Genomic DNA, 25,701 nt, shown 5'->3' with positions numbered 1-25,701 from the left:
AACTCGCCTTTGGGCAAGAAAAAAACACAGAAAAAATTGGAGCCCAACGCCGAGTTTGAGGGTTTGTAGCAGACATTTTCGGAGCCCCAGGACTGGATTCCAACGCTAAATTTACCATCTAGTATAATAATACTCCAATAGCTACGAAATATTAAATGAAATTGGTTCCTTAACTTAAGCCTTTTTAAGTTTTTAGTAACTTAAATTTCTAGAGATAATTCGATTATGCCTTCTTTCTAGGAAGAGTATAAAGTTTTTATGAATGAATTGGTTCAGCAGCAAAGACTTGGTATATCACAAAATTTTCATATTAATTACATGTCACTTGTAGAGATATAACCATAGAAGATAATATGGAAAACTATTCTAAAGAAATTGAAAACTCGTCCCACCGTACACCACCACAAGATAGTATTTAAAAGACAACCATATCACCAATAGATAATTTGCATGAAAATTTTATCCAGAAACGAATGGAAATGTGCCTACGGAAGTTAACCTATTACCCGAGGCTTTTCGATTAAAGTTTTGTTATAAAGGAACACAGACAGACTACAGATGATTCAACCTGAATTTGAGAACCGAACTTTACGAGAGAGCATTAGAGCACTGAAAGAGGAAACATCACCCATGCTTTTTCCTATAGATAAAAAATTGCCCTCAAAATGGCGGCCATAGCCCAAAGCTACAGAGCGATACTACTCTATTGTGGATCAATTTATCACTGTCATAATGAGACTGAAAGTCCAATTCGAGTCTTAAATTTATTCCGAGTCTACAATTTGCAGTTGAGCCCAATCTGAGCCTTATATCAAAAATAAATAATATATTCATACAAAAAGTGTCGCTCTTCTCGTGTGCTGTAGCTTTCCCTGTGGTTTGTATGAAATTTCTTAAGCAGACGACAAATCTTTCAACGGCCGGAATTTTCAGCCAATAGCAATCGTTGAATTATTACGTCAAAAAAATAGTACAACAGCAGATAAAATTTAAAAAAATGTTAGCCAACTTCGGTGAACGATAAGTTAAAAAAAATATTTTTCACTCAGTTACCACGGTTATAGCGGTTTTTTTTAGTAAGTTTAATGATATTAACTTATTTTGAGTACTTTAAAGCGCTTAGAATTTATTATTACGAAAGTATTCATTCTTGGTGGTAACGGTGAATTAAAGCCTTTGTAGGTAATGCCTCCTAGAAAAAAAGTTACAGAATCTTTAGTTTTGGCAAAAACTAATTCCACCCAATGCAATTTCTACCTGAAAGAAACATCCAGAAAATCAGTACAAACTACTGTGTTACGCACATGTACTGCCATTTGTCAGACCGAGTGTCATGGTCACAATGTTTCAGTACAGACTGAAACAAATGATGCAAGTGACAGGTTGAAAAAATTGGTCAGAGAAAATTCAACTCAGTGTGATTTCTTATTGAAACTAACTCATTCTCGTGAAACACAAACTAGTATATCTAAAATTCATACTGTGTGCACTCTATTTGAACCACCACAAAACCAAAACAAACTTTCAAAACGGAAAATAGATAAGGAACCATTAACAAACCCTGAAGTTAAGAAGCCGAAGCTCTCTCTACAGGCCAAAGTGGACTCTTATTTAAATTCTGTGGATAAATATATTAGTAGTTTGAAGAGAGGTATGTGTATATATATTACATACATTTAATCCATGTTACATATCAACTTGAGTAACGTAATACTGTAGCCACTTGAAAATTTTTTCTTACATGTATTATCAGACGACTTGCACCTCTCCGTAAGAAAGGGTAAAAATGGAGCTGAACAGCTACAAGTCATTAGAGAAAAGGACTTAACACTCGTTTCTACTTATTATGATTTTCCAACTAGAATATTATTTTCATCAAATGGTCTACTAACCATTTTAACTCTGTTCAAACCTTTGCATCAAATAAGCTATGTTGATGGAAATCAAGAAGTAGATGTACTTATCATAAATGAAGTATTATCAAAATTGTCAGGGAATCACGTTTTTTGTCCAGGACTTGTAAATGTATGTTATAACCTTTTTTATCTTTTTTTTTCCCTACAAAATTATAAAATTGTATTTTTTAGGACAACTGCAAATCATTTAAATCAAAAAACCTTGAAGTAATAGCTAGTCCTTTTGAAAGATTACAGTCTTCAGAATGTACTGTTTGGTTCATTCCGCCATCTAATGTAAAGCGAGATGAAATTAAAAATGGCATTTATCAATGTGGTAAATGCCGATATCTCCAAAGGTAATGTATAAAACCATTTTAATCAGTGTTGTTGATTTTTTATATATTTTTTTTGGTTTCTTTAAAAAAATGAAAACATCGATTTATTTGATTTGAATCGGATTTTTTTATTTTAATATTTTTGGTTTTTGTCACTTTTTAAAAGCAATATATAAGCTTATTGATATCAGTTATTTTTGTATCAATAGTAGATCGATCATTTAAAAATATATATATTTAGGAAGAGTCCATAATTAAAAAAAAACATGAGGAAGAGTCTAATATCATTGTGAGAGATAATAGTCTAATAGAATGATAAATATATTCTAAAATATAATAATTCAATGGTAAACATGGACTAACCAAACGTAAGGACGATTCCCTGAGCAAATTCTGCGGCTAACGATTGTTAATGTGCACTCTGGCACTGCGAACCGTCCTTACGTTTGGTTAGTCCATGTGGTAAATCTATCATTTATGGAACTTTATTACCTTTTAAACAATCTTTTATAAGAACTGATTAAAAAAATCATTCAAATTGCTGAGTTAAATCGTTTGATTTAAGTCGCTGGATTAAATCATTTGATTTAAATCAAACAATCCTGATTTTAATAAGTTGAGCAGGCGTATCCAACTTTATACTAGCGCCTATTTAACAGAATATTTTTATTTATCCAGGTACATTCTTGATCGTAAGAAGAAAGAAGTAACTCCAAGAACCAAGCGCAGAAGGCAATCATATTTGTCTACATGTAGAATAAGTGTTTTAACACCACGATCTAAAACAAAAAGATTTCTTGATAGTAGACAGTACCGATGCAATCTTCGTAAAAAAATTAAGATTTTAGAAAAGAAGCTAGATGAAACCAGTGTGGAACTCTGTCCCGAACAAAATAAGCAAATGAGCTCCATTTTGAGTGAAATTAACTGCAAAGGTCAAGAGGATTTAAAAAAGATTTTTGATGAAGCTAAGGGGAGAAATAAAATGTTAGGGTTAGCTCTTCAGAAAGCATGGGAAAGAGACTTGGCAAAAAATGATTTTTTAAAAGACCAGGATAACTGTGAAAAGGGGTCTAAAGGAAATAGGTGGAGCCCGCTAACTTACCGAATAGCACTGAGTGTGTATTCTAGGTCACCTGCTGCTTATGAAGCCCTTGCATCTTTTGATGTGTTGAAATTACCCAGTGTTTACTCTGTGCAGGATAAAATAAGACAAATACCTAGTCACCAAGGCATTGACTATAAATTTTTGCAATCGGAATCTGTTAGATTTGACAAGCATAATTATCCAGGAAAAATCAGACCTCCAAAAGAAGGCGTTCTAATATTTGACGAAGTGAAAGTTATCGGAAAATTAACTTGGAACTCTCGCAATAATGAATTTATTGGCTGTGCTCTTAATCCAAATGAATATATTACAATGGAAGATTTGTATAAAGAAAATACCATGAAAGAAACACTAGCGGCTGAATATGTTTTGCAGTTTCTTTGGAGGTGTGCTTCAGCTAGGTTTGACGTAATTGGCCCTTTTTTTATGATGGCCTTTCCTGCCCCACATTCATTTATCACCAATACAGTTTTAAATTGTATTGCTGCTTTCCACATGGTTGGGTTTGAAACCACAGCCCTTGTGTGTGATGGTGGGAGTGCGAACGTGGCATCTTTAAGGCACAGTTTAGGAATTCTGAAAGCTCAAATGCATACAATTAAAGATGATGGTTCCATAAATTACAAGATAATGCCTCGATTTAGAAATCCTCATTTGGAAGACCAATGGATTTATTGGATAATTTGCCCAAGCCACCAGTTGAAGAATATGGTAAATGCTGCTCATAGTTCTCAAAAGGAAGGTACAAAAGATTTCATTTGTGGAGACATTCATTTTGGATGGCAGCAAGCTATAGATATGAAAGCCAGGGAAGATGACCGAAGGGATTGTAATGAACTTGCTCAAGTGAAGGGCCTCTGTCAAGCTTACATTGACAGAGACGCTTGGTCTAAACTTAACGTGACCCCCGCAAAAATAATGCAACAACTTCCCGTCCTTGGTGAGCTATATAATTATGCAAATCCAAAATATGAAAAACCACCCAATGATAAAGAAAAAGTAATGGCTTTCTATAACTACCTCCATGCTTGCCACCAAATCTTTGAAAAGGGTTTATTAAGCCATGAAGGAATTTCATGTACAAATCCTGGTCCAATCAAATCAATGCTTAAGGGACTTAAATATTTTGAGGACTGGGCAACAGAGCGAATAAAAAAAGGAGAATGTTTAACAAACAAATCTCAAAAACATTTTATAGCCTGGCAAACGTGGGAGTTGCTACGAATTTGCATATACGGTTTTATTGGTTTTGCGGAAGATTTTACTCAAAGACATCCGAATAAATGTATTTATCCAGTAAGAATCAATGGATCCGCAGTTGAAACTATCTTTAGCCAACTGAAATATATATCAGGAGGAAAGCTTACAAGTGTAAATTATAGACCAGCCAGAAGAGCATTGTTAATTAAGGGCTGCACAAATACCAAACAAAATGCTGAAGCTTCTTATAGAAAAGTAGGCTTAGACATTTTAAATGAATAAATTTTTATATCTCACTGAATTATCATGAATTCACAATACTTTGTAGCTTTGGATTAATTAGGAACAGTTTGGGTTTTAATCATAGTGTGTTATTGCATTTGTTATTCATAAATAACCTTTCTGCGAACTAATCGTCCGGAACTAGTTTTCTTTGGGGTCCCTGATCCAATGGACATCGGGCTATTGGATCTTTGGGTATTTAAATTACAAGGTAAAAGATCCTCCTTGGATTTTTTGTTTAACTTGTTTTTCTTAGGCTTTGGCTTGCTTTTCTGATTTGATTTATTCTTGAGCAATTTGTTACCCTTTTTTTTTGCTAGTTTTGTTTTGGAGGCCCCCTTAATACTGTAGAGAAAACAACGGAGGTTCATACCACCTCTTTCTCGTTTTCCTCGTCTCTCATTGCGCCTCTGAATCTGGGCTCTGACTAAATCCCCCAACTTTGCATGCCCTATTTTTCTTTGCCATTCAAGCCTCATAGCTTCTAAATCTTCGAGCGAATGATTGTAGTCCTGAACTGCTTTGATGGTCTTCACAGCATCGTGGAAAATGGTCTTCAAAGTTTGATCTTCAAAAATATAACTCATTGATTTCTCTGGAATTTAAAAAATATATTTTTATCAATCCTTTTTTACATTGTAATGCTATGATTAGGGATTTACTCACTTAGCGCTTGTCCTGGATCGTTGCTTTTAGACCACTTTCTAAACATATCAACTACCAGAAAGCTCACTCTTTTGATGAAAGGCATTAACGAGACATGAGGCAGTAGCATACCACCCTTGTTCAGCATCCTTATGACAGCTGGTAAGTCATCTACAAACTGCTCTATATTTCTTAATGACAAAGAAATTTTATACAAAGAATGGGCACGGTCTCTCTGTTTTTGAGATAGGGGTTTTTTCCCTTTCATTATTTTTTTGTGTACTTCCATTTTTGCTTTGCTGGCAGCCCACACTTCACCAAGCAGCCTCCACCAAGCCTATTAAGAGAATATAATACATCTGTCTCCACATGCCTAATTTTCGAAGACTTCGAATGTTGAACTTTTGTAAAAGAAGCTGTCTGAGATTGCTGATGTGGTTTTGTGATAGAGCCAATTTCTTTATTTCTTTTGATTTCAGCACTTATTTCCCTGAAGCGTATCCCTATCCAATGTAAAATATTGCACCCCTCTACTTGGCCATATTCATTTGTTATCATGATCCCATAACCCTTAAATGTGTAGTCGTGGATAAAATTGGTAAAGGCATATAAAAATGAAGAATATCCTCCACGAATGTCTTTGAACTTTTTTAATAAATTTTGATATTCATTATGAAAATCTCTAAGTATGAAATCCAATCTTCCATCATCATATAGTTCTTCCAAAATTCTTCTCCTTTCCCCAGTTGTATCTACTGGTGGGTTAAGTAAAGGACATTCTAAATTACCTAATATATCTTCTGCTGATATTGGTGAACCATTTTGTAAATTCATAAGATCCAAACTGTCTGAATCATCTTCTTCAAACATTTCAGTAATTATTATTATTAATTAGAAGTAGAAAGACAACACTACGAGTCCACGACCACTGTGTTTACAAACTCCACGTGCTATTTGAAAACGTGGTAATTCCAATTTCATTATCACATGACGTCACGAAAGAGATCCAATCAGAAGTAGCCTATATTAACTATTCAACATTCTTTTATAAAAAAAACCGTAATAACAAATAGATAATAAAAATCAAAGAATGACATTTTTTTAAATAATTCTAGTCATATCAGGTATGAACCATTATTATTATATTAATAATTTAATGGAACTTTGTTTCGATGCGCAATGACACTACTTCTTATGATCTTAGGAAATTCGGCTCTTAGATAGGCGGGCGTAGCACCATGATATTTGCCTACGCCGAAAATTTTGTCCGCTTCGAAAATTTCATGTAGTGGCCCGGGCTTCGAGAGCGACACTTTTTGTATGAATATATTATTTATTTTTGCTTATATTAGTCAGAATCATTCCAAAAATTAAATCAGTAATTAAAATTTAAAATTAGTACCAATGTAGTTGAACATTTTTAAATATTACGAAGTAATTAACTAATTTTCTTTAAAAATGTTTTTTAAATTTCTAGATTTGTTGGTTTCTAACTTACAACAGGAGTTGTTTAATATTCACACGCAAGTCAGCAATATACCATAGAAAAATAGAATATATTTTACATTTCCATTTCACAAAATCAATGTTAGAAATCTCACAATTCTAATCTGAGTCAAATATTAATGTATAAAAAAACCTAAAAGAGCTTAGAAAGTAACTTTTTTTAATTAGCTGTATAATTTTATACCACATTGAAATTATTTTTAAATTTCCTATAAAAATAAAGATACAGGAGTTTAGAATTTTCAATCTCTTAAAACTTAAATCCTTAGTAATCCTAATGAAGTGGTTAGAGTAAACCATATCAGTTATTTTTCCACTCCGGTGTACCTTTCCATGTAAAAGAGTAGCGAACCTGCATGACTCTGATATACAAAAAATATATAAACCATTAGAAAAATTTTAGAACTTGCTAATAAGTTACAGAAAATATAAGACACAATTATACCCAATAACGAAATCACAAGCCCCACCACAAATAGTTCTATAAAAATTGACAAGTCCGAGGCGTACCAGCCTGGGTTCAGGAGTACATTTTGAACCGTGCCAAAAACACTCCTATCTTTAGAATATCAAAGCTAATTATAATTTGTTTTGTCTAGAACCGGGCACCATTTACCCACAGTACGCCTCTGGGTCAAGTACCATAACCACAAGGTAACTGACGGATCTCATAGATGGGTTACATCTTGATTTGATGTAAAGAAACTGCCCATTAATTTATTTATTTAGAATGAAAAATTAGTCACGAATTAAAGCAGGAATAAATTAATCGATATCACTATCAACTCACCACACAAAAATTGTAGAGCTTCCTCAAATTTTAACAAAATACTAAATAGTTTAATGTGCTACTGCTTTCCAACTTCTGTAGAAATAGAAGGCCGAGAAACATCCACGTTTTCGTCAAGGCCTAGATTTTCATCATGATCTAAGTCCGGCAAACCGTACCTGTTACCACTTACATGTAATATTTTCTCGTGTTCGCTCTTTTTTTCTTAAATTCAGTAATATAATCACTTTTTTTCATTTAAATTTAATTCCTAAATTTGTTATAACACTTTCAACGTTTTATTATAAGTTTCACTGAACATTCGTTATCCATGGTTAACATACGGAGAGATGGCGTCGTCTGCTTCTAAGAAACATTGGGCCGTAAGCGCATGCGCGTAATTAAAACCAAAAAGGTGTATAATACCCTAGGCACCACCTTGGGTTCAAGCTTGGACGAATAATTACTGGACCCGAAACCAAATGGCGCGCTTGGTGCTCTTACGGCAGCGCCCATAGACATAGGAACTATACTTATACCTAGACGGAGTATTGCAGATTCTGAAGGCACTAGCTTTTTGTGCCCGGTTTTCAGTCCCACGCGCGTCTCATGTGTGATATGGACAAAATTCCGTGGCGCCACCAAATCGTTTGGTGGAGAATGGAGAAACTATAAAAAGCGGAAAATTCTAATGCTGGACGCAAAAACGTATTTGCTTACCGAGACTTGTAAAAATTGTTTAATTTTCGAAAATAAAGTTAGTTTTTGGTAAAATACAACGCGAAATAAAATATTTTACGTAAATTTAAACTTTAAAAAAATTGAAAATGGTACAAACTTGTGAGGCTTCCAATCATCAACGTCGGTCACCAAAGGAAAAAATACCATTTCACAAGTATTTCTTGTTTTTATCATAACAATTTCAGGTCTTTGGTTAAAACCTTGTATTGTCCATTTTTCACAATAAAGATTACCTCAATCTAACTTAAACTAGTGCTCAAAATAACTTAAGGCAATAAATCGATTGAACTTAATACCCGGAAAGTATCACTTTGTTTGTGGAAAACACTTTAAAGAATCAGATTATCATATTGGCAAAAACGCGAAAGATCTCACGCGGAAAATTCTTAAGGAAGACAACATTTAATGTAAATATTTATAAATTCGAATGGGCATATATTGCCATCCTTCAAAACTCAAAATATGAAAGTCAACTTGGCCGCACAAACAGTTAGCAGTTCTGTGGCAAAAAGCATAGAATTTTTGAAAGAGGCTGGTGATCCAGTGTTTCAAGGAAGCGGGCCAACATCTAAATTTATATCAAAAATTGATCGGTATCTACAAAAAACAATTTTTAAGCAACTTTTCTCCACAATTTTGACACCGTATCTTACCTCACTGTCCCTTGCAGTTTGTTTGAGGTATTGAACTCTCGAAATCCATTGGCTAAAGGTTACAAGGCACCAATTCGGCTTTCCAACCTTGAAATAACCAAATGTTACATAATGAAGACTAAAGAACTTCTATTCAATTTAACAAACCTGGAAGGCAACTTGATTTTTTAAAGCCAAAGAAAGACAGCCATTATTGGTTTTGGTGTCACAATTCACAGTGTTTTGGACATTGGAGAGAAGTACATTGTTCCCCCTGATGGACCACTGAAGTATATTTTTTAAAATACCAGATTTTGCAAACAATTGTTTATTTTTTAAGGTACCTATTAACTTAAAAACTTTCGCAGGACCATTTAGAGTTATATTTTAAGTTTTTAACACAATTCGTCAGCGAGGAGGTTGGAACAACAATCCTACTTGTAGAAACTTCACTGCTGCATACAAAAACACGTTGGTTACTAAAATTGAAAATCAAAAAAGTGGCCACTTAATTGCTTTGGACAACACTCACGTTCCAAATTTGTGCATGGTGCCAGTTCCAACCAACGAACTTAGAGTTATTAAAGAAGAATCTCTAGAGGAAGAAATGGATGACTTTATTATGTTTCTTACTGATGGAACATCAACATCCAACATCTTACGAGAAAACATAATCCGTTATATGGCTGGTTTTGTTGTAAAGAAATTACAAAAAGAATTAAAATCCGAAACATGTTTACACGCTTTAGACGAAAGGCATTCCTCACTATCAAGTCATAGCTATGTAAAGGGGGATCCAACCAAACTTCTTCTCCTTTTAAAGGACAATGGTGGATTATGTCATCCGACAGCTAGTGTTCTCAAGATTTGTAGCTTGACCGAGAAGGCAGTGAGATACTTTGGATCAATTCAAACTGCGGCTAAAAACATTGACTTAAAAATATGTTTGGTTCTGCGCCAGTTAGTAACGGACAATATTTTTCCAATTCTTACTGAACACATGTTTGATGACGAACTTGGATCACAACACCACGTTAATGTTTTGATGAAAAAGATTATCGAAATATACGTTAACATAAGGCTGAGGAAAATAAGCAGAGACATAAACAATCAAATGAAGAAAGAAGCTATTCGAAAAAGACTCACCAAGCTAATACTTTTTCAAGGGCAATAAGAGTTCTTTAATCCTTTATCAGTGTGTGTAGAATCCCTTCCACAATTATACCTCCCTTTTACATCCTTTGATTGCAATGTCAATAGCCAAATACTCAGACACTGTTTATTTTTATTCCTATTATCATGTATTTCTGCTATTATTTATATTAATATTGAAACTAATATATTCAAAAGTATTACATTAACAGATAAATATCATTAATATTTACTCACATTTCATTATATAATTTGGAAATTTATTGGTACATTAATCCATACTTCCTTTGTTTACATCTTATAGCTGACTTACTTTTTTTTAGTATAGTCAAGGCTATAGCCTAGGTATAGTTAGCCGCGCGTAGACGCCGTAGGCGGCGCCACGTAATTTTGTCCATATAACGCATAAGAAAGCGCCATTGCTCAAAACCGGCCTCAATTTCGTAGATCCAGCAGTTTGTCTAGGTATAAGTATAGTTCCTATGTCTATGGCAGCGCCGCTTGTAGCGCCATAGTGTCAAGTATTGGAAAGATTTATATCCAATTTGTGCCCAATATTAGCGTTCTTAGCACGTCACTTTCGTCAAAGCTTACACCTTTATTTCCATTTTGACTAGGCATTTTTAAATTTATAATCAAACCTTCACATTCATTTTTATTCCAATACAATTATTAATTAATAATCTAAAGCCTATTAAAATTCCAAAAGCGTCACTTCTATTAAAAACAGCGGAGCAGATAACGGAATGCAAGTTGTCTGACATTTTAACATGCGTGTTTTGCATTTGGATAGAAATATTTCGAGATTCTCTCGGTAGGAGCGCTGACGGGCGATTCCAATTGTGGAACCGGGGATTTTGCTTAGGTTTCGAGTGCAGTAATTATTCGTCCAAGGTTCAAGTCATCAAGCTACTTTCAAAGCCAGTAATTCAGGTGGCAGGGTTACAATGCGTAGGAGGGTGGTGGCAAGCGACGCGAGCTAACAGCTCCCTACACTCACTATTACCGTTAACCTCGACAGTACGTTTCTATAGAAAAGAGAAATCGAAGAACTAGGGAGAAAACCACCTGGAACCAGGGAGAAGATATCTTGCAAACTCCACGGGGAAGGAGTTGTTACGAGCTTTCACTTACGCGAGGAGTGTACCCGAGGTGTTAATCACCGATTTTGATGAAACTCAGGGGGTATGTAGACCTTGGGGTAACATGAATTTTCACCAAGGGAAAAGCTACGCTGGGCTTCCGTTTTGCTATGGCAACCGAAAATGTTTTTAACAACTTAAAATGAAAAAATCTACATTTAAAAAAGCATGGGATTTTCCCGGTTTTACTGTGAAAAGTTTTAAAAAAATCAAAAAAAAATTTCAAATCACAACTAAAATGCTAAATTTGAACTATTTTGGGTGAACTTCATCCAGTTTGGGTAAACTTCATCCAAATTTGGGTAAAATTGAGAAAATTTCAATAAATTTTATAAATAAAGGAATATTTGCAAAATTATACCTAAATAGGCTATTGTCAAATAATTCTTTTTTAAATTGGATAAATTGACCAAAATTGGGTAAAAAGACCAAAATTGGGTAAAAGGACCTAAAATATTTAAAATTGGATAAAATCGTGTAAAACCAACTAATATCGTCTAAAATGGGGGAAAAAGATAAAATTTTGGGGTAGAATGATAAAATTGAGTAAAACAGTCAAATTAATAAAATTGAATAAAATTGTGTTAAACCAACTAATATCGGCTAAAATTGGGTAAAATGATAAAATTTGGGTAAAATAATCAAAATTCGTCCAAATGACAAAAATTGGGTAAAATTGTGTTAAAACAGCGAATACCGGCTACAATTGGGTAAAATGATAAAATTTTGGGTAAAAAGACAAAATTTGGGTAAAACAGCCAAAAACGTGGCTAAAAATTATTAAAATTGAATAAAATGAATGGAATTCGGTTAAACAACCGGAATTTGGGTTAAATAAATGAAATTGACTAGAATCGTGTTGAATTAATTGTATTGACTAAAATGAACGAAATTGGATAAAAAGAGCAGTATTTACCATCTACATGGCGGAAAATTCCATTATAATGCTTGATAAAATAATTAGCTTATTTATTCAATGGTTTTTTACTTTTTAACAATATCTTCGTTTTGAGAGTTTAGGATTATACCGTTGATTTTGCAAATCGAAAAAGAATGACCTCTTTATGACAAATTTTGGTTAATAGTTTTAGAGTTATTGGCCATTTTCAAGTAGTAACTATAATTAAATCATTCTATTCATGATTTCATCGATCAGAAAAGTTGCTCTTTTAAAGAATGTATTCATCCGCGTTTTACCGCCAAAAACCATGAAAATGACGCCTTGTCAAAGCCGCCTAGATCTTTAGGTGTGTTAAATTTCATTAGGTGGGGTGGTTTCTGAGAAACAGCGTTACAAACATACAGACATTTGACTCTCTAGAGAGGGAGCTTCGACAAAACACAAGTCAACTTTTTGGCAAGTTGTAATTAACGAACAATATTATGGAAAACGTTGAAGTATGGTTTTTCAAAATTGGGGTATTTTGGATGTGAACGAAAGGGTGGTTTTTAACGAAAAAAACTTTACGTTATAGTAGTTTTCGTTATTAATTAGTGTTTACGAAATTACAACGAAATCGATAACTTTTTCGTTTTTACTTTACCTTATCTTGTAGGTTTTCTTCATCCATTTTGGTAGTTTGACAGATTTATTTTAGTCAATTTCAATTGATTTAAGACGATTGTAGTCGAAACTTATTTATTGTAAGTAAATACTGCTCTTTTTATACAATTTCGTTCATTTTAGTCAATACAATTAATTCAACACGATTCTAGTCAATTTCATTTATTTAACCCAAATTCCGGTTGTTTAACCCAATTTCATTCATTTTATTCAATTTTAATCATTTTTAGCCACGTTTTTGGCTGTTTTACCCAAATTTTGTCATTTTACCCAATTTTAGCCGATATTAGTGGTTTTACCCAATTTTTGTCATTTTACCCAATTTAAGCCGATTTTGGTGGTTTTAACACAATTTTACCCAATTTTTGTAATTTTTGGCGGTTTTACCCAATTTTATCATTTTACCCCATTTGAGACGATATTAGTTGGTTTAACACGATTTTATCCAATTTTAAACATTTTAGGTCATTGTACCCAATTTTGATCTTTTTACCCAATTTTGGTCTTTTTACCCAATTTTGGTCAATTTATCCAATTTTTGTCGATTTCAAAAAAAAATTATTTGACAATAGCCTATTTAGGTATAATTTTGCAAATATTCCTTTATTTATCAAATTTATTGAAATTTTACCCAAATTTGAATGAAGTTTACCCAAACTGGATGAATTTCACCCAAAATAGTTCAAATTTAGCATTTTAGTTGAGATTTGAAATTTTTTTTTGATTTTTAAAAAAAATTTCACATTTGGTACGCCTGTGAAACGGAGAAAATCCCATGCTTTTTTAAATGTAGATTTTTTCATTTTAAGTTGTCAAAAACATTTTCGGTTGCCATAGCAAAACGGAAGTCCAGCGTAGCTTTTCCCTTGGTGAAAATTCATGTAACCTCAAGGTCTACATACCCCCCGAGTTTCATCAAAATCGGTGTTTAACACCTCGGGTACACTCCTCGTTAGTACCACCATTTTGTTCCATAAGTTAGTCACTATGGGGAATATTTTACTGAGAGCTAGTAACGAAGTGACGTCATCACAAGAAGAAAATCCCCCACTAGCGAGGCGCTGTCAAAGGCAACGTGTGACGCGGGAACCCGTCATGCAGTTTGTCTTGTGAATAGTTCTCAGTAAAACTTTTGCATGTGAAGAATAGGAAGTATCACACTTATGGTACCACAAGTAGGGCTCGAACCCGGCTTCTCTCGCTGCGAGGCGAAAGTACTATCCACTCTGCCACCCCAGTGACCCCACTTCATTATTTCGGGAGTATGTTTCACCATCGACCAGGCCGAACACAACTTCTACAGCAGACTCTCGTTAAACAATGGCACCAGTGATGTTTATATCTACTTCTTAAAGGCTACTCGGAAAAAAATGTTCAAAGGAAAAAATGTAGGTAGGAGCAACAAACACAAGGAGAACGCAGCTAGCCTTTAAACACGCTAACGAAGGGTTGTGTACGAATTTCATTGGACGAGCGTCACCAGCCTTTACGCTGAACGTTTTACGGGCGGGGGGAAGACAATTTCCGAATTTTCCCTTTCCGACGGCAGCAGGCGCTAAAGCGTCTAGCCAATGAAAAATGTACGCAAGAAAATCCACGACTTTTGACGGGTTGCGTTCTCCTTGTGTGGGGTGTTGTGTTTGTTGCTCTTAGCTGGCAGGTAGGTAAAAATGTACGGGGGAAAAAAGTAGACACAACCGAGGAAAAAATGTCTAAAAATGTCTATTTTTTACATATTTGGTTTACCAAATCTTATATTTTGGCTTACACCACGGATAAATCGTGGAATTGCTTTCGGTCTTCTAAAAAATCTTCCACTAAATTATGGAGTCGCGTTTGTAAGTCACAATATATCCTTTTTTGACGTTTTTGATACGAACACCTTTAGCCTCATTTAGTATTCTCGTGTGCACACATGCTTCTTCTTGTTGAAGAACTTCTATCAAAGTAAACACATTTGGATGATTGTGTCTAACTAGACGGGCGAAAGCATTGTTCCAACCTTCCGATATATTGTTAGTCCGTGCTTGGTTCGTAAGTGTGTCTTCGTGAAATTTCCAAGAAGATGGTGGGAACAATGGCTGTTGTCTTTGTAATCGAAAACCCAATTGGTGTTTTCTGGAGCGGCAATAGTTACGTCTCACGGCAGTTAAGACATTATCAAAATTATCTAAGACCTCTTCCGCTAGTGGTGGCACACAGTTTCTTAAATATTTAATCCCTTCACCTACGACGTTGATCGGTAATAACGCTAGAGCGTCAAGTTCGCCGCAGAAGACACGTATGGATTCATCTTCCTTATATAATTGAGACAAACCCAGATTCTGTATTTTTCGCCAGGTGGATTGAGTCTCTTGGTAGAAACAACCACGAATTTGACTTTCTCCGAAAATGTTATTTATAGCTTGGTGAACGGTCTTCTCAAAGTCAATGGTAATGTAGGCTGGATTTCGTCACAATTGTCGAGTATTACGTTAAACAATTCTTCGTAGCAAGTCTGCGTCATCCTTTTCCTTAACGCGAACCGTACAGTTAATTGAAGATGTGCGGAAACCATGTATCTGATGATGTGAGGTTTTCAAGTCCTTCTTTAGAGGCAAATATAATGAGACGTTCAGTGGAATTTTGGCCGTTGTCGTAAACCAAGAATGGCCTTGGATTAGGTCCAGCGATCTTTGTGTATTCGTCCGGCAAAACGAGGTCCTCAATGCAAACAGAATCCTTTGGTCGGTTTTTAGAAGATGTCTCCGGCAAGAATCAGAACTAGGAAGCATTGAACGTACTTCATCTGGTAAAAAGTTGACAGCTACTGCAAGGATTTGATTAGGTTTGGCCAAAGTCGATTCTGCTTTTTGTTTCATTATTTAACTTGCTTCAATTCATGGTTATGGTGTCTTACCTCCGAATGGTTGTTGTAATTCAAATCCGTTTTTGTTGTAGTGGGGCAACTATTTTTTGGTAAACATTAATCCGCCAACAGAGAGTTCTTCACCGCCTTTATTACTGGTTATAACTTGGATGTCCCTCGGGCTATTTTAGAGAAACTGATTAATAACTGAAAAATACCGAGGTTTTAATGTAAAATTAAAAAATGCGTTTTTTTAGTATTGTACATTTTTACCTACACCGTGAACATTTTTTCCTTGGACAAAATTTCCTAGTTAAAAAAAAATCTGGACTTTTTTCCTTTGTACATTTTCTCCTACGCTCTTTTTAAAGAAACCTTGCTGCAAACACGGCCAACTTTGACACTCACCTAATAGAGGCCTATTATCCGAAATTTCATGAACAAAGATTTTTAAATGCACGATTTTTAAAACCTTGACTGCAGCCCATCTCACTTTTGATGGTGGATAGCAAGAACCATTTGACCAAGACACGCGGAAAGGTTGATAAGTCCATAATAAAAAGGGGCAAAAAATGCTAAACCCTAAACAAATTTAAAGTAATTACAAAATTTACGAATTACTCGTACCAATTCGTAGCTTGCTTGTGGCTTGTGTTCGTTGTCCTAGCTACGAGCAAAGATAATTTAAACTCGTACCCTAGACTCGAATACTGAGAGCTTTCCCATTGACGGTTTTGTTACGAAGCGTTTACCCTTTTCGGCACGTGACCTCAGAAAAATCGGGCTCCATCGGTTGCGGTAAGGCGCAAACCATGGGGCGAATTTTTTCTGAGTTGAAGCGGGAAGTGGGTAAACGCGCGAGAGAGTGATTTTGAATCTAGGGTACGAGTTTAAATTATCTTTGCTACGAGCAAGCACCCAGAGACGCGAAACTCGGACCAAATATATCTTTGAGCAGTGTTGGGCATTTTCGCCCAAGAGCCGCTCAGCTCACTCACCGCTCGCACTCGCTAGCATAATATACGCTCACGCATTTTTTAGCGGTAAAATAAGCGTTCCTCTCTTTCCGCTCTTTTTTGAGCGGTAAAATAAGCGCTCCCCTCTTTTCGTTCTTCCTTGAACGCTGAAATTGGCGCTAATCTATTTTCTCTCTTTTTTTAGAGGTAAAATAAGCGCTCCTCTCTTCTCGCACTTTTTTGAGCGCTGAAATTGGCACTCCTCTCATTTTCGTTTCGCGCTCTTTTAAAAAAACATTTCGCCGCTCAATTTCGCTCATGATAACAAAAGCGATCACAATGAGAGGAGCGGTGCCCATTACTCTCTTCTAGTCAAAAAAGAATTAAATTAAAATAGTCAGAATTTCCAGCGGTAGACTGGTTTCGTCCTATTTGGGGCTACTCAGATCCGCGAGGGGAATCTGGCAGGCGACTACTAAACTGAAAAGAGAAGCTAAGCCTAATCATTAAAAAGTTCAAACTCGTTGCGTAGCAACGAAAAGCTAAATATAGGGGGATAGCGCCGACTGAAGAACTTCCCTTTGAGCATTTTCGAAAGTGACTAACGAAGCTAAAGATACAGTAAGAACTTAATTTGCAAAGGTAATGGTAGGCGCCACTATAGTTTTCCATAAAGTTCGGGACTTTATGCCTGACCACCATGTTTTAAAATGCCCCGAATTCGCGTGTCTTTGGATGCGAAATTAGATAGCTCACCAAAGAACATGTGACATTTGACTTAGCTAGGCTAAACCTAAACGAATAAAGTCTTTACCTTTCAAGCGCCCCTGGGTTAATAATATCAGGCGCCCTTTTTTATATGGCCGGGTCTTTATTGAATACTTTATAATTAAATTAGAAAAAAATATGAAGGGCCAAACGGTGCCCTACCTAGCCCAATAGTCGAGATGGGCCTGAGGACCCCACTCAATAGCGAATCCACGATTACGTTTCCGGTGTTTTACACTTCCAATCGTTTTAGTGGTAATTTTCTTTTTTCGACACTCGCTTGAGCCAGTAGCGGCGCCAGGATTTTTGGGGAGGTAGGCCAACCATTTGGAGCCCCCCTTCCCCCCCTAACCACAATTTTATCAAATTATTTAATTTTTTTTGAAGCCAGTTGTGAAATCTTTGCGTAAAATGGGTACGCGACGAAAAAATTAATTATGAATTTAAACATTACTAAAAACTGAGTGTGTGTTGATCCTTTTTAGTGTACTGATAACACTTAACAAATGAGTGGTTATTTACTTATTTCTACCACTGAATTTCAGTCTATCAATTTACATTAATTCCTTTGGTACTTCACATGTACATCCCTTACATCAGAAAAGTGACTCGTACCTTTGAAAGGAATAAAAACAGCAGTGTCCTTAAACCAATCACTCGCATTGCATATTGGAAAATTAATAAATAAATAAATTATTTCGCAAACAAATTACAGAATTTTCTAATAATAAATAATTTAGAGGCCCATATATTAAATTTTGTAGGCCCCTTAAGACGACTTTTGGAGGCCCCTACCGCTACTGGATTGAACTCGCAAAACCAACTGAGTAGCGTGTTATCGTCCTTGCTAGTAGTATATTGCTGAACTATATTATTACGCAATAATTCTGAAAAAAAGGTCAGAGATACTTATATTTGGTATTTCTTTTGGACTAGGCAAAAATATTACACAATTACGACAACTAAAGACTTAATTAATATTTTTAAACTACGTAAAATCGCTATTACGCCATTGGCATAAATAAGCCCAACTTCAACATTTGAATTTCCCGCTTCTCGGGAATAAGGGCAAACATGAACAGCTATCGCCATCTCTCAGAAAATCGAGGAAAAAATTCGTTCTTCTATTAACAATTTGAAGAAAGAGAAACCAAATTTAAAACTATAATAGTTTACAAGTTTTATAAAAAGAAATTTACATTTCACGTTAACTATCTCATCATTTAGACAAAATTAATGTACATTTATCATTTTTTACACATCCAAACTTTCTTTCAGTTAAATTATTGACGGCGTCTTGGAAGATCTTCCACTACAATACTTTTGGCTATCATATCGTGGGCTGCACGATTATGCTGGAAGAAAAATATCGACAAACACGCTGGTTGCAAAAATGCCATAGAAAAGTTTTTGACAACAGCCCTGAGGAGTGCCCTGAACAAATTTAAAAGATATAGGTATATGTGGATTTATTTCATTTACAATTGTTAGTTAAAACATACCAGCCAAATCCCATATCTTCAGCAGGAAACACTCTGATTCTATTATTTGGAAGGTTTTCAACCCTCAAACATTTTACAACCCGAAGCCTGAAGAAACTTTTGCCAGGAGTGGAACCTCCAGGGTTGAGAGCTCCTCTGTATAAACAAATAGCTTCGAAGGCGCAAACTGCGATTCTATGTGTTATTTCCAAAATAATTATTTCAGTGGTCATCTCCATGATAGCCTTGTACTGCATTTTTTCCTCTACCAACCGCGTCAAATCAAACTGATATTTCTCAAGATCTCTACAGTCATATCAAGAAAAGCAATCATTTATATTTGACCAAAATAATTTCAATGAATTTATAAATCTTACATTATCTCTAGATAGTCAACGGCGATATAAGTAACCATAAATTTTAATAATAAAAGCATGAAAAAATCTATGACTTCAGCCATAAATCTTTTCCAAAGGGGCGGAAGTAAATATTCCCTACCTGAAAATTAGAACTTCATATTAAAAGTCAAAAAGTAAATTCTTCCTCACAAACAAATACTATATCTTACGAAAGATGGAAATGACAATGCTTACCAATGTTTCTTTCAGTTTGTTGATTGGCTTGATTATTTGGAATGATGGCATTTGCTCCCTGATTTGCGTTGAATAAGTTATTTGGAGTAATATTCCTGTTTTGGTCTGTACTGGTTCCCTGTTGAGCGCAACTTAGGGCATAAGGCAAGGTATTTGCGAAGCACCTCAAGTAATAGCATTGCCACAGCCATTTATTCACCGCTTGGCAATATTCGTCCGCGGTTTTATATTCAGGTGGAAACTGATTTGATTCGAAATTATTTGGTTTAGAATTTGATTTATTTTCGATATTTCCAGAACCCGAAGATCTGGGTCCTGGATCAGCTGGTGGGTCCGCCATTTTTAAACGTCGATTTCCCAATAGTGATGACGAGTCGCTAGAATCTCCCACCATGTGGCGCCAGTTACGGAATGGGAATCATTTATTTAGCGTACTGCTCAGTTTTGGAACAGCTTGTGACTTTGGGGTTTTTTATCATCCGTGCTTCTTGTCTAGTTTCATGCACGCCGGTGTCTTTGTTTACATCTTTGAGAAAACCACGTTTTTACATAATTTACTGTAGTGAATTTTAATTTATATAATATCTATAAGTATGAATATGTCATTTTTAGCTAATATTAAATTTTTTTCTGGGTTTGGATGTATATTGTCTTTAGTCGCGTACGTTTTAACAAGTGATTTATATAGTGAAGATGTTTTAAAATACGACGAAGCAAAATTTAAAACCGAAGTACCCAAAAAGAATCACTTTATCAAGTTCTTCGCTCCATGTTAAGTTATTTTTTTAATATCAAGATTAATACGTTGAAAACTGCGGAGTGGTAGCAGTAATATCTTTGAAACTTTTAACAGTATTGGGTTACTTATAACGCCCACCATCACTGTTTATAATTCTGTAATTAAATTATGTATAATCTTATATCTATTAGGTGTGGTCACTGCAAACGACTTAGTCCCATCTTTACTGAATTAGATAAAGCGTATAAAAATGAAGACAATATCATAATAGCTAAAGTGGATTGCACCACAGACACAGCATTATGCGCTGAGCATGGAATTACGGGATATCCAACGTACGATCTTTTTGACATAAAAATTTCCATCCACTTGATATGTTTATTAGTAGACTAAAGTTAATGTTTTTCCCAGGCTTATGTATTTTAAAGTGGGAGCAACTGAGGGAGTTAAATATAGAGGCTCTCGTGACTTATCTTCACTTCAATCTTACATAGATGAAAGTTTGGGAAAGCAACACGTAAAAAATATTTTTCTAGATAATAAAATAAACTGACAATGTATAGAAAACTAATTATTTACAGATTCCGGTTGATGTTCCCATTGAAATACCAAAACCAGCAAATGGCCTTATGGTCTTAACTGACCAAGACTACGAAAAAGTAACGGCTCATGGTTTACATTTCGTTAAATTCTACGCTCCATGGTGTAAACATTGTCAAATTTTGGGACCTATATGGGAAGAATTAGCCCAGACATTTCAACATGATAAATCGGTTACAATTTCTAAGGTACTGATGATTCCAGGTTTCGAACAGACTAACTTGTAGTAGTTTCTTTACACTAACATTTTTAAATGAACTATTTTTAGGTTGATTGTACCGCAAATAGAGCTGTGTGCACCGAAATGGAGGTCAAAGCTTATCCTACATTACTTTGGATAGTTGATGGCAAAAAGGTATTACATATTCAAAAAAAGAAAACCGGTAACGGAAAATTTAAAAATGGTTTTTCTCTAACAGGTTGACCGTTACCAAGGTGGCAGAACTCATGAAGAACTAAAAGCTTATGTTGCTCAAATGAAACAAAGTGTAGATGATGAAATTAAATCATCCCACGATGGAAAAATCACAGAAGGCGATGAACCGGTACATTACATTAAATTTATATCATTAAATTAAAAAAAAAAATTAAACTTTCTTTTAATGTTTTAAAGCCAGCACCTATCGTGGATTTAACATCAGCCAATTTTGACATTGCCATTAGTAGGGGTGTTACTTTTGTTAAATTCTTTGCACCTTGGTAAGTTTTTACTTTTGCTATTAAATATATACCAGCAAATTTAACCCTTCTTTCTTCAGGTGCGGCCATTGCAAGCGTTTAGCACCTACATGGAGTGATTTGGGCCGTAAATTTATGGGTAATAATAACGTTAGAATTGCTAAAGTAGATTGTACCCAAGAAGATGCCCTTTGTGAAAATCAGAAGGTATAAATTATACTATCGTGAGATTTTTGTGTAGATTGAACTATAATTCTTCAACGCATTTGCAATTTTTAGGTGGAAGGGTACCCAACTCTCATGTTATTCCGTAACGGTGAGAAAGTTCAAGAATATCAAGGATCGAGAGATTTGGAAGGCTTGTACAACTTTGTACAAGACAATGCAATTCACGATGAACTTTAACTTATTATTTCAATTCATTCTAGTCTGATATTTAGTCAATATAATGTTCCTTTTTCCGCCGTCTGAATAAAAATGTTTTTGAAATTTAATTCATCCTCTTATCCAAAGCGTGCATATTATCTCTTATAAAATTTATGAAAATAAATTAATTTCTTCATATACATTGTCAATTCTTTATTATTCGCTTTAATTTAGAAATAATTTTAAGATAATTAAATTATTTAAAGGTAAATAAATGGACTTTTAATTTTCTTAAGATGAATAGACTGGTTTAAATATCTAGAGAGGAATAACGATATTTCAGATATTTAAATTGTATTAAAAGAAACTATAATCTGAATTTTTGAAATAGTCCACGACTACGCGGTACGTGAAGCTAATACATATACGTAAAAAGTTCAATAATTCCCAGGTAAAAAATAAATACACGGTATCTTCAAAACACCATAACTTATACCAATTATTATTTTTAGGAATTATCCTGAATTTTATAGGCACTAAATAAAAATAGTTTTCTTTTTAATAGAATACAATGTTGAACACTTTTACAAGTACACTATCGATTTGGTGATAAAAATCAGGAAGCTTTCAAATTGCACATTGTTGTGACAAAATATGAACGCCTGTAACCAAATTGTTTTCCGGAAATTTACACTTCATATCCTTGCAAAAAAACCAAACGAATCAAGAGCTCCTAATATCCGGGTAGAGGGACCACGAAAAACTTTAAAAATAGTCATATTTTACGACTTTCGTGATATTCGATCGCTAGCAAACACCCCATTGCTTCTAAAATGTCTTGAATACAGAATACGCCCAGAATGTCCATCTAAAACGAAATCTCATACCCAGACGTTTACATTACATCGCTTAAGGGGGCGTTTCACGCCTTCACACTATGAACTTCCATAATTATATTATTTCCAAGAATTTGACATTTTTGCCACCAGGTATGAACTTACTCGAAAACTCATCTACTAAACCGAGCTATGGTGTAACGGTTTGTTTATAACGTAACTGGTAACTATCTTCCCTAGCTAAGCTTATATTAAACCTTTTGACAGAAATGTTGATCCTTAGCCCACCATAAATATGGAAGTTCATTGCAACCTAGGAGCAACAAACACAACACCCCACACAAGGAGAACGCAACCCGTCAAAAGTCGTGCATTTTTTTTGCGTACAGTTTTCATTGGTTAGACGCTTTAGCGCCTGCTGCCGTCGGAAGGGGAAAATTCTAAAATGGTCTCCCCCCCCCCGCCCGTAAAACGTTCAGCGTAAAGGCTTGTGACGCTCATCCAATAAAATTCGTACACAACCCTTCGTTAGCGTGTAGGCTAGCTGCGTTCTTATGGTGTTTGTTGCTCCTAGCTGCAACAGAAGCTAGGGATATTGGTGCTAGTCATGCACGATTTACGAACCTTGGGCGCTAGTTACGTTAAAAACAAGCCGGAGCAGACGATTTTTAGATTTATTTGATATGAATCTCAACGGCAAATCGAGGCCCAACTCAAATGGAAGTTACGTAAAAAAATACGTCACCTTCGCCAAATTAAATTAACCTTAATCAAAATTGAAGAACTTGACAAAGAATTAAACTACCAGACCCATTATGATTGTCTGCTTGGGGCAATCCGTCGAAGTTCTTATGTGATCAATATTACATCCGGGGATAGTAATTTACAAACGAAGTTAAAATAAAAACTGAATTTACGCAGTTTCGACATAAAATCATAAAACTGAATTAAATAACTAATTACACTAGAAATTAATTTTATTTCAATCGTAAATTTTGTTTATTTTCTATTGTCATTTTTGATGGAGTTTTGTGATGGCGAGGATTGAGTTATCTTACTCTAAAATCAGCACCAAGTACGGTATTTTTAGGGCCTATTTCTAATAAAAATGGTGACAATTCCGGAATTCGCCAAATAAATTCGGCGAGGAGAAGGTCGGAACATGACAAGTCGAAAGCCAAGGAGACAAACTCCAGCAAAGCGCAACGGGAGAAAAGGGGAAATGAGCGGCCAAGATGCCTTAGACGTCCCGTAATAAATCTCTTGTTGACGGAGTTGAGTTGTTGACCACACTCACGGCGACGAGTTCTTACAACAAAAGCAACACCAAAAGGGGTTGATAATGCGTATAATTTATGGCACGAATCCGACCAAGCGTTAAAACAGTAAAGGCCTAGTTTAATTTAGGATAACAAAGAAAACGTAAAAATAATTCAAGGCCCATCGATAAAAATTTATAAAATTATAGAAAATATTTATATATTTTTTACAAGCGAATTTTGTAGAATTCAATACGTTTTAGCAGAAGTGTATCAAATTTCTCTTGTCCGAGGAATATTCATATTCCTATTCTGCTAATTTTATTATCTTTGAAACATGTACCTCCCCAGGCTCCCGCTGATTTTTCAGAATGTTTTTGCGCGGTGAAATTCACCATATAGCGAGTTTCTAAAACTATTACAGAGGGGAAATGATTGATTAATTAGTACATATTCATGCGCACTGTTATTTTCACATTTTACATGGTTCGGTAAAGTTAATTTCGAGGTATGATGCGCGGTTTGGTGGGAAATTACGCGTCGAACCTGCGACGGTTCATCTTTCAATTTTTCGTCCTAGATTGTCTATTATAAGCTTCTGGTTTTATTATTGATTCTATTGAAGAACGTCTAGCGAAAACCGTGTCCGTTAATAACTTTACGAACACGCTTTACTTACCCCGCTGGTAGGCCTGAGATTGAACGTGCTATAAATTCCATAAAAACGGATAAATAGAAATCTGGACAAAAATGTCTCTTCCGTGACCATGGAATTTAAATTAAAAGACTGGCTGCAGCCGAAAGGGGGGGGGGGTGTGTGTTCCGGGAGTGGATAGGGCCCTTTCAACCTACTTAAATATCTACGATTCAATTTCCCGCGTCGTGGTTATAGCAAGTATTATAGCAGTATTGAGGCGTTTAAAAACAATCTACAGGAAATATAGTTCAAGGATATTATACGCTATTCCCAAAGAGAGTCGATGAGCGGGAGAACTCAAGTCACAGACAGTTTTCTTACTCTAGCGCGATATAACAGTCCCGGTTCGACCATTCCTATTATTTTGCGTGGTTATTTGTAAACTATACTACTGTTTCTGGGGCCCATGTTTGACTCTAAAAAGTGAAATTAGTCAAAGCCTAAAATATGATTCAACGCCAACGTTATTTACCAGTTGTTTTTATCTCATATATGGCGTGATAATTTTATCTAAACATGTATATCGCGTACGTGAAGTTATCAGAACAGGAAATGCTCTAAATGGAAACGCAGTCACAATGGACTATCTGCAGTGTCGCTCTTTCCCATCGAGTGCGCATTACCTGACACTACGTAAGCTCGCGTAAACCTGCGCGTAGCAATCAAGTAGGCCTAATTACCTTCTTTCACTAATTAAACTTCTAAGACAAGCCTATAATACAACTAGAAATGTTATGTTTCAATAGCTATTGTTCCGTATAACTTAATTTAGTTGGATATTGGCATTTCATTATTTTCTAAGTGTTATAATAATAATAATAATAATCAGCTAGGCTAATACCCAAGGCACCAAGTGACCAACTAAGGCCCAAGTCATCAAGCGACTTTTGAAGCCTTTAATTCAGG

The 25,701-nt window shown here is 35.2% G+C and overlaps 3 protein-coding genes and 2 long non-coding RNA genes across 6 annotated transcripts in view; 2 read left to right on the top strand and 3 right to left on the bottom strand.

The window, feature by feature from the left end:
* The window catches only part of LOC149940717 (platelet-activating factor acetylhydrolase-like), a 333,976-nt gene that overhangs the window by 288,535 nt on the left and 19,740 nt on the right, over window positions 1-25,701 (top strand). Inside the window, exon 1 of one of the 2 annotated variants that reach the window (XM_090177924.1) lies at window positions 25,377-25,461. The exons of the other annotated variant lie outside the window; for it this stretch is intronic. The gene's annotated coding sequence lies outside the window, so the exon portion shown is untranslated. Of the gene's footprint in view, window positions 1-25,376; window positions 25,462-25,701 lie in introns of those variants that run through there. 2 annotated transcript variants of the gene reach the window in all.
* LOC149940721 (uncharacterized) lies at window positions 8,958-9,426 on the bottom strand. Its single transcript, XR_016481322.1, has 3 exons — window positions 9,285-9,426; window positions 9,138-9,224; window positions 8,958-9,081 (listed from the first exon to the last, which is right to left on the bottom strand). It is a non-coding gene; the product is annotated as an uncharacterized LOC149940721 (long non-coding RNA).
* LOC149940720 (uncharacterized) lies at window positions 9,467-10,025 on the bottom strand. The gene is made up of 3 exons (XR_016481323.1): window positions 9,779-10,025; window positions 9,649-9,711; window positions 9,467-9,571 (listed from the first exon to the last, which is right to left on the bottom strand). It is a non-coding gene; the product is annotated as an uncharacterized LOC149940720 (long non-coding RNA).
* On the bottom strand, window positions 18,531-20,001 carry LOC149940719 (protein FAM8A1). Its single transcript, XM_090178371.1, has 4 exons — window positions 19,621-20,001; window positions 19,405-19,525; window positions 19,049-19,333; window positions 18,531-18,980 (listed from the first exon to the last, which is right to left on the bottom strand). Exons 1-4 carry the CDS (start codon window positions 19,958-19,960, stop codon window positions 18,830-18,832), a joined length of 897 nt encoding a protein of 298 aa, XP_090034497.1. The 5' UTR covers window positions 19,961-20,001; the 3' UTR covers window positions 18,531-18,829.
* LOC149940718 (thioredoxin domain-containing protein 5-like) lies at window positions 20,108-22,201 on the top strand. The gene is made up of 9 exons (XM_090178370.1): window positions 20,108-20,392; window positions 20,551-20,694; window positions 20,771-20,876; window positions 20,941-21,147; window positions 21,228-21,314; window positions 21,379-21,504; window positions 21,573-21,658; window positions 21,718-21,844; window positions 21,917-22,201. Exons 1-9 carry the CDS (start codon window positions 20,214-20,216, stop codon window positions 22,040-22,042), a joined length of 1,188 nt encoding a protein of 395 aa, XP_090034496.1. The 5' UTR covers window positions 20,108-20,213; the 3' UTR covers window positions 22,043-22,201.

Source organism: Leiobunum rupestre, chromosome 6 (genome assembly GCF_980474605.1).
Source record: "Leiobunum rupestre chromosome 6, qqLeiRupe1.1.hap1, whole genome shotgun sequence".
Classification (NCBI taxonomy): Eukaryota; Metazoa; Arthropoda; class Arachnida; order Opiliones; family Sclerosomatidae; genus Leiobunum; species Leiobunum rupestre.
Note: the sequence above shows the minus strand (reverse complement) of the source record. Positions and strands in the feature narration are given on the sequence as shown.

Bases quoted from the DNA above. Each gene is read 5' to 3' on its own strand.
- LOC149940719 (XM_090178371.1), bottom strand. From the start codon at position 19,960: ATGGCGGACCCACCAGCTGATCCAGGACCCAGATCTTCGGGTTCTGGA. The intron at 19,526-19,620 runs GTAAGCATTGTC...TCTAATTTTCAG, and splicing joins ACAAACTGAAAGAAACATTG to GTAGGGAATATTTACTTCCG. The intron at 18,981-19,048 runs GTATGTTTTAAC...AAATTTGTTCAG, and splicing joins GAAGATATGGGATTTGGCTG to GGCACTCCTCAGGGCTGTTG.
- LOC149940718 (XM_090178370.1), top strand. From the start codon at position 20,214: ATGAATATGTCATTTTTAGCTAATATTAAATTTTTTTCTGGGTTTGGA. The intron at 21,148-21,227 runs GTACTGATGATT...AACTATTTTTAG, and splicing joins AATCGGTTACAATTTCTAAG to GTTGATTGTACCGCAAATAG. The intron at 21,659-21,717 runs GTAAGTTTTTAC...TTCTTTCTTCAG, and splicing joins GTTAAATTCTTTGCACCTTG to GTGCGGCCATTGCAAGCGTT.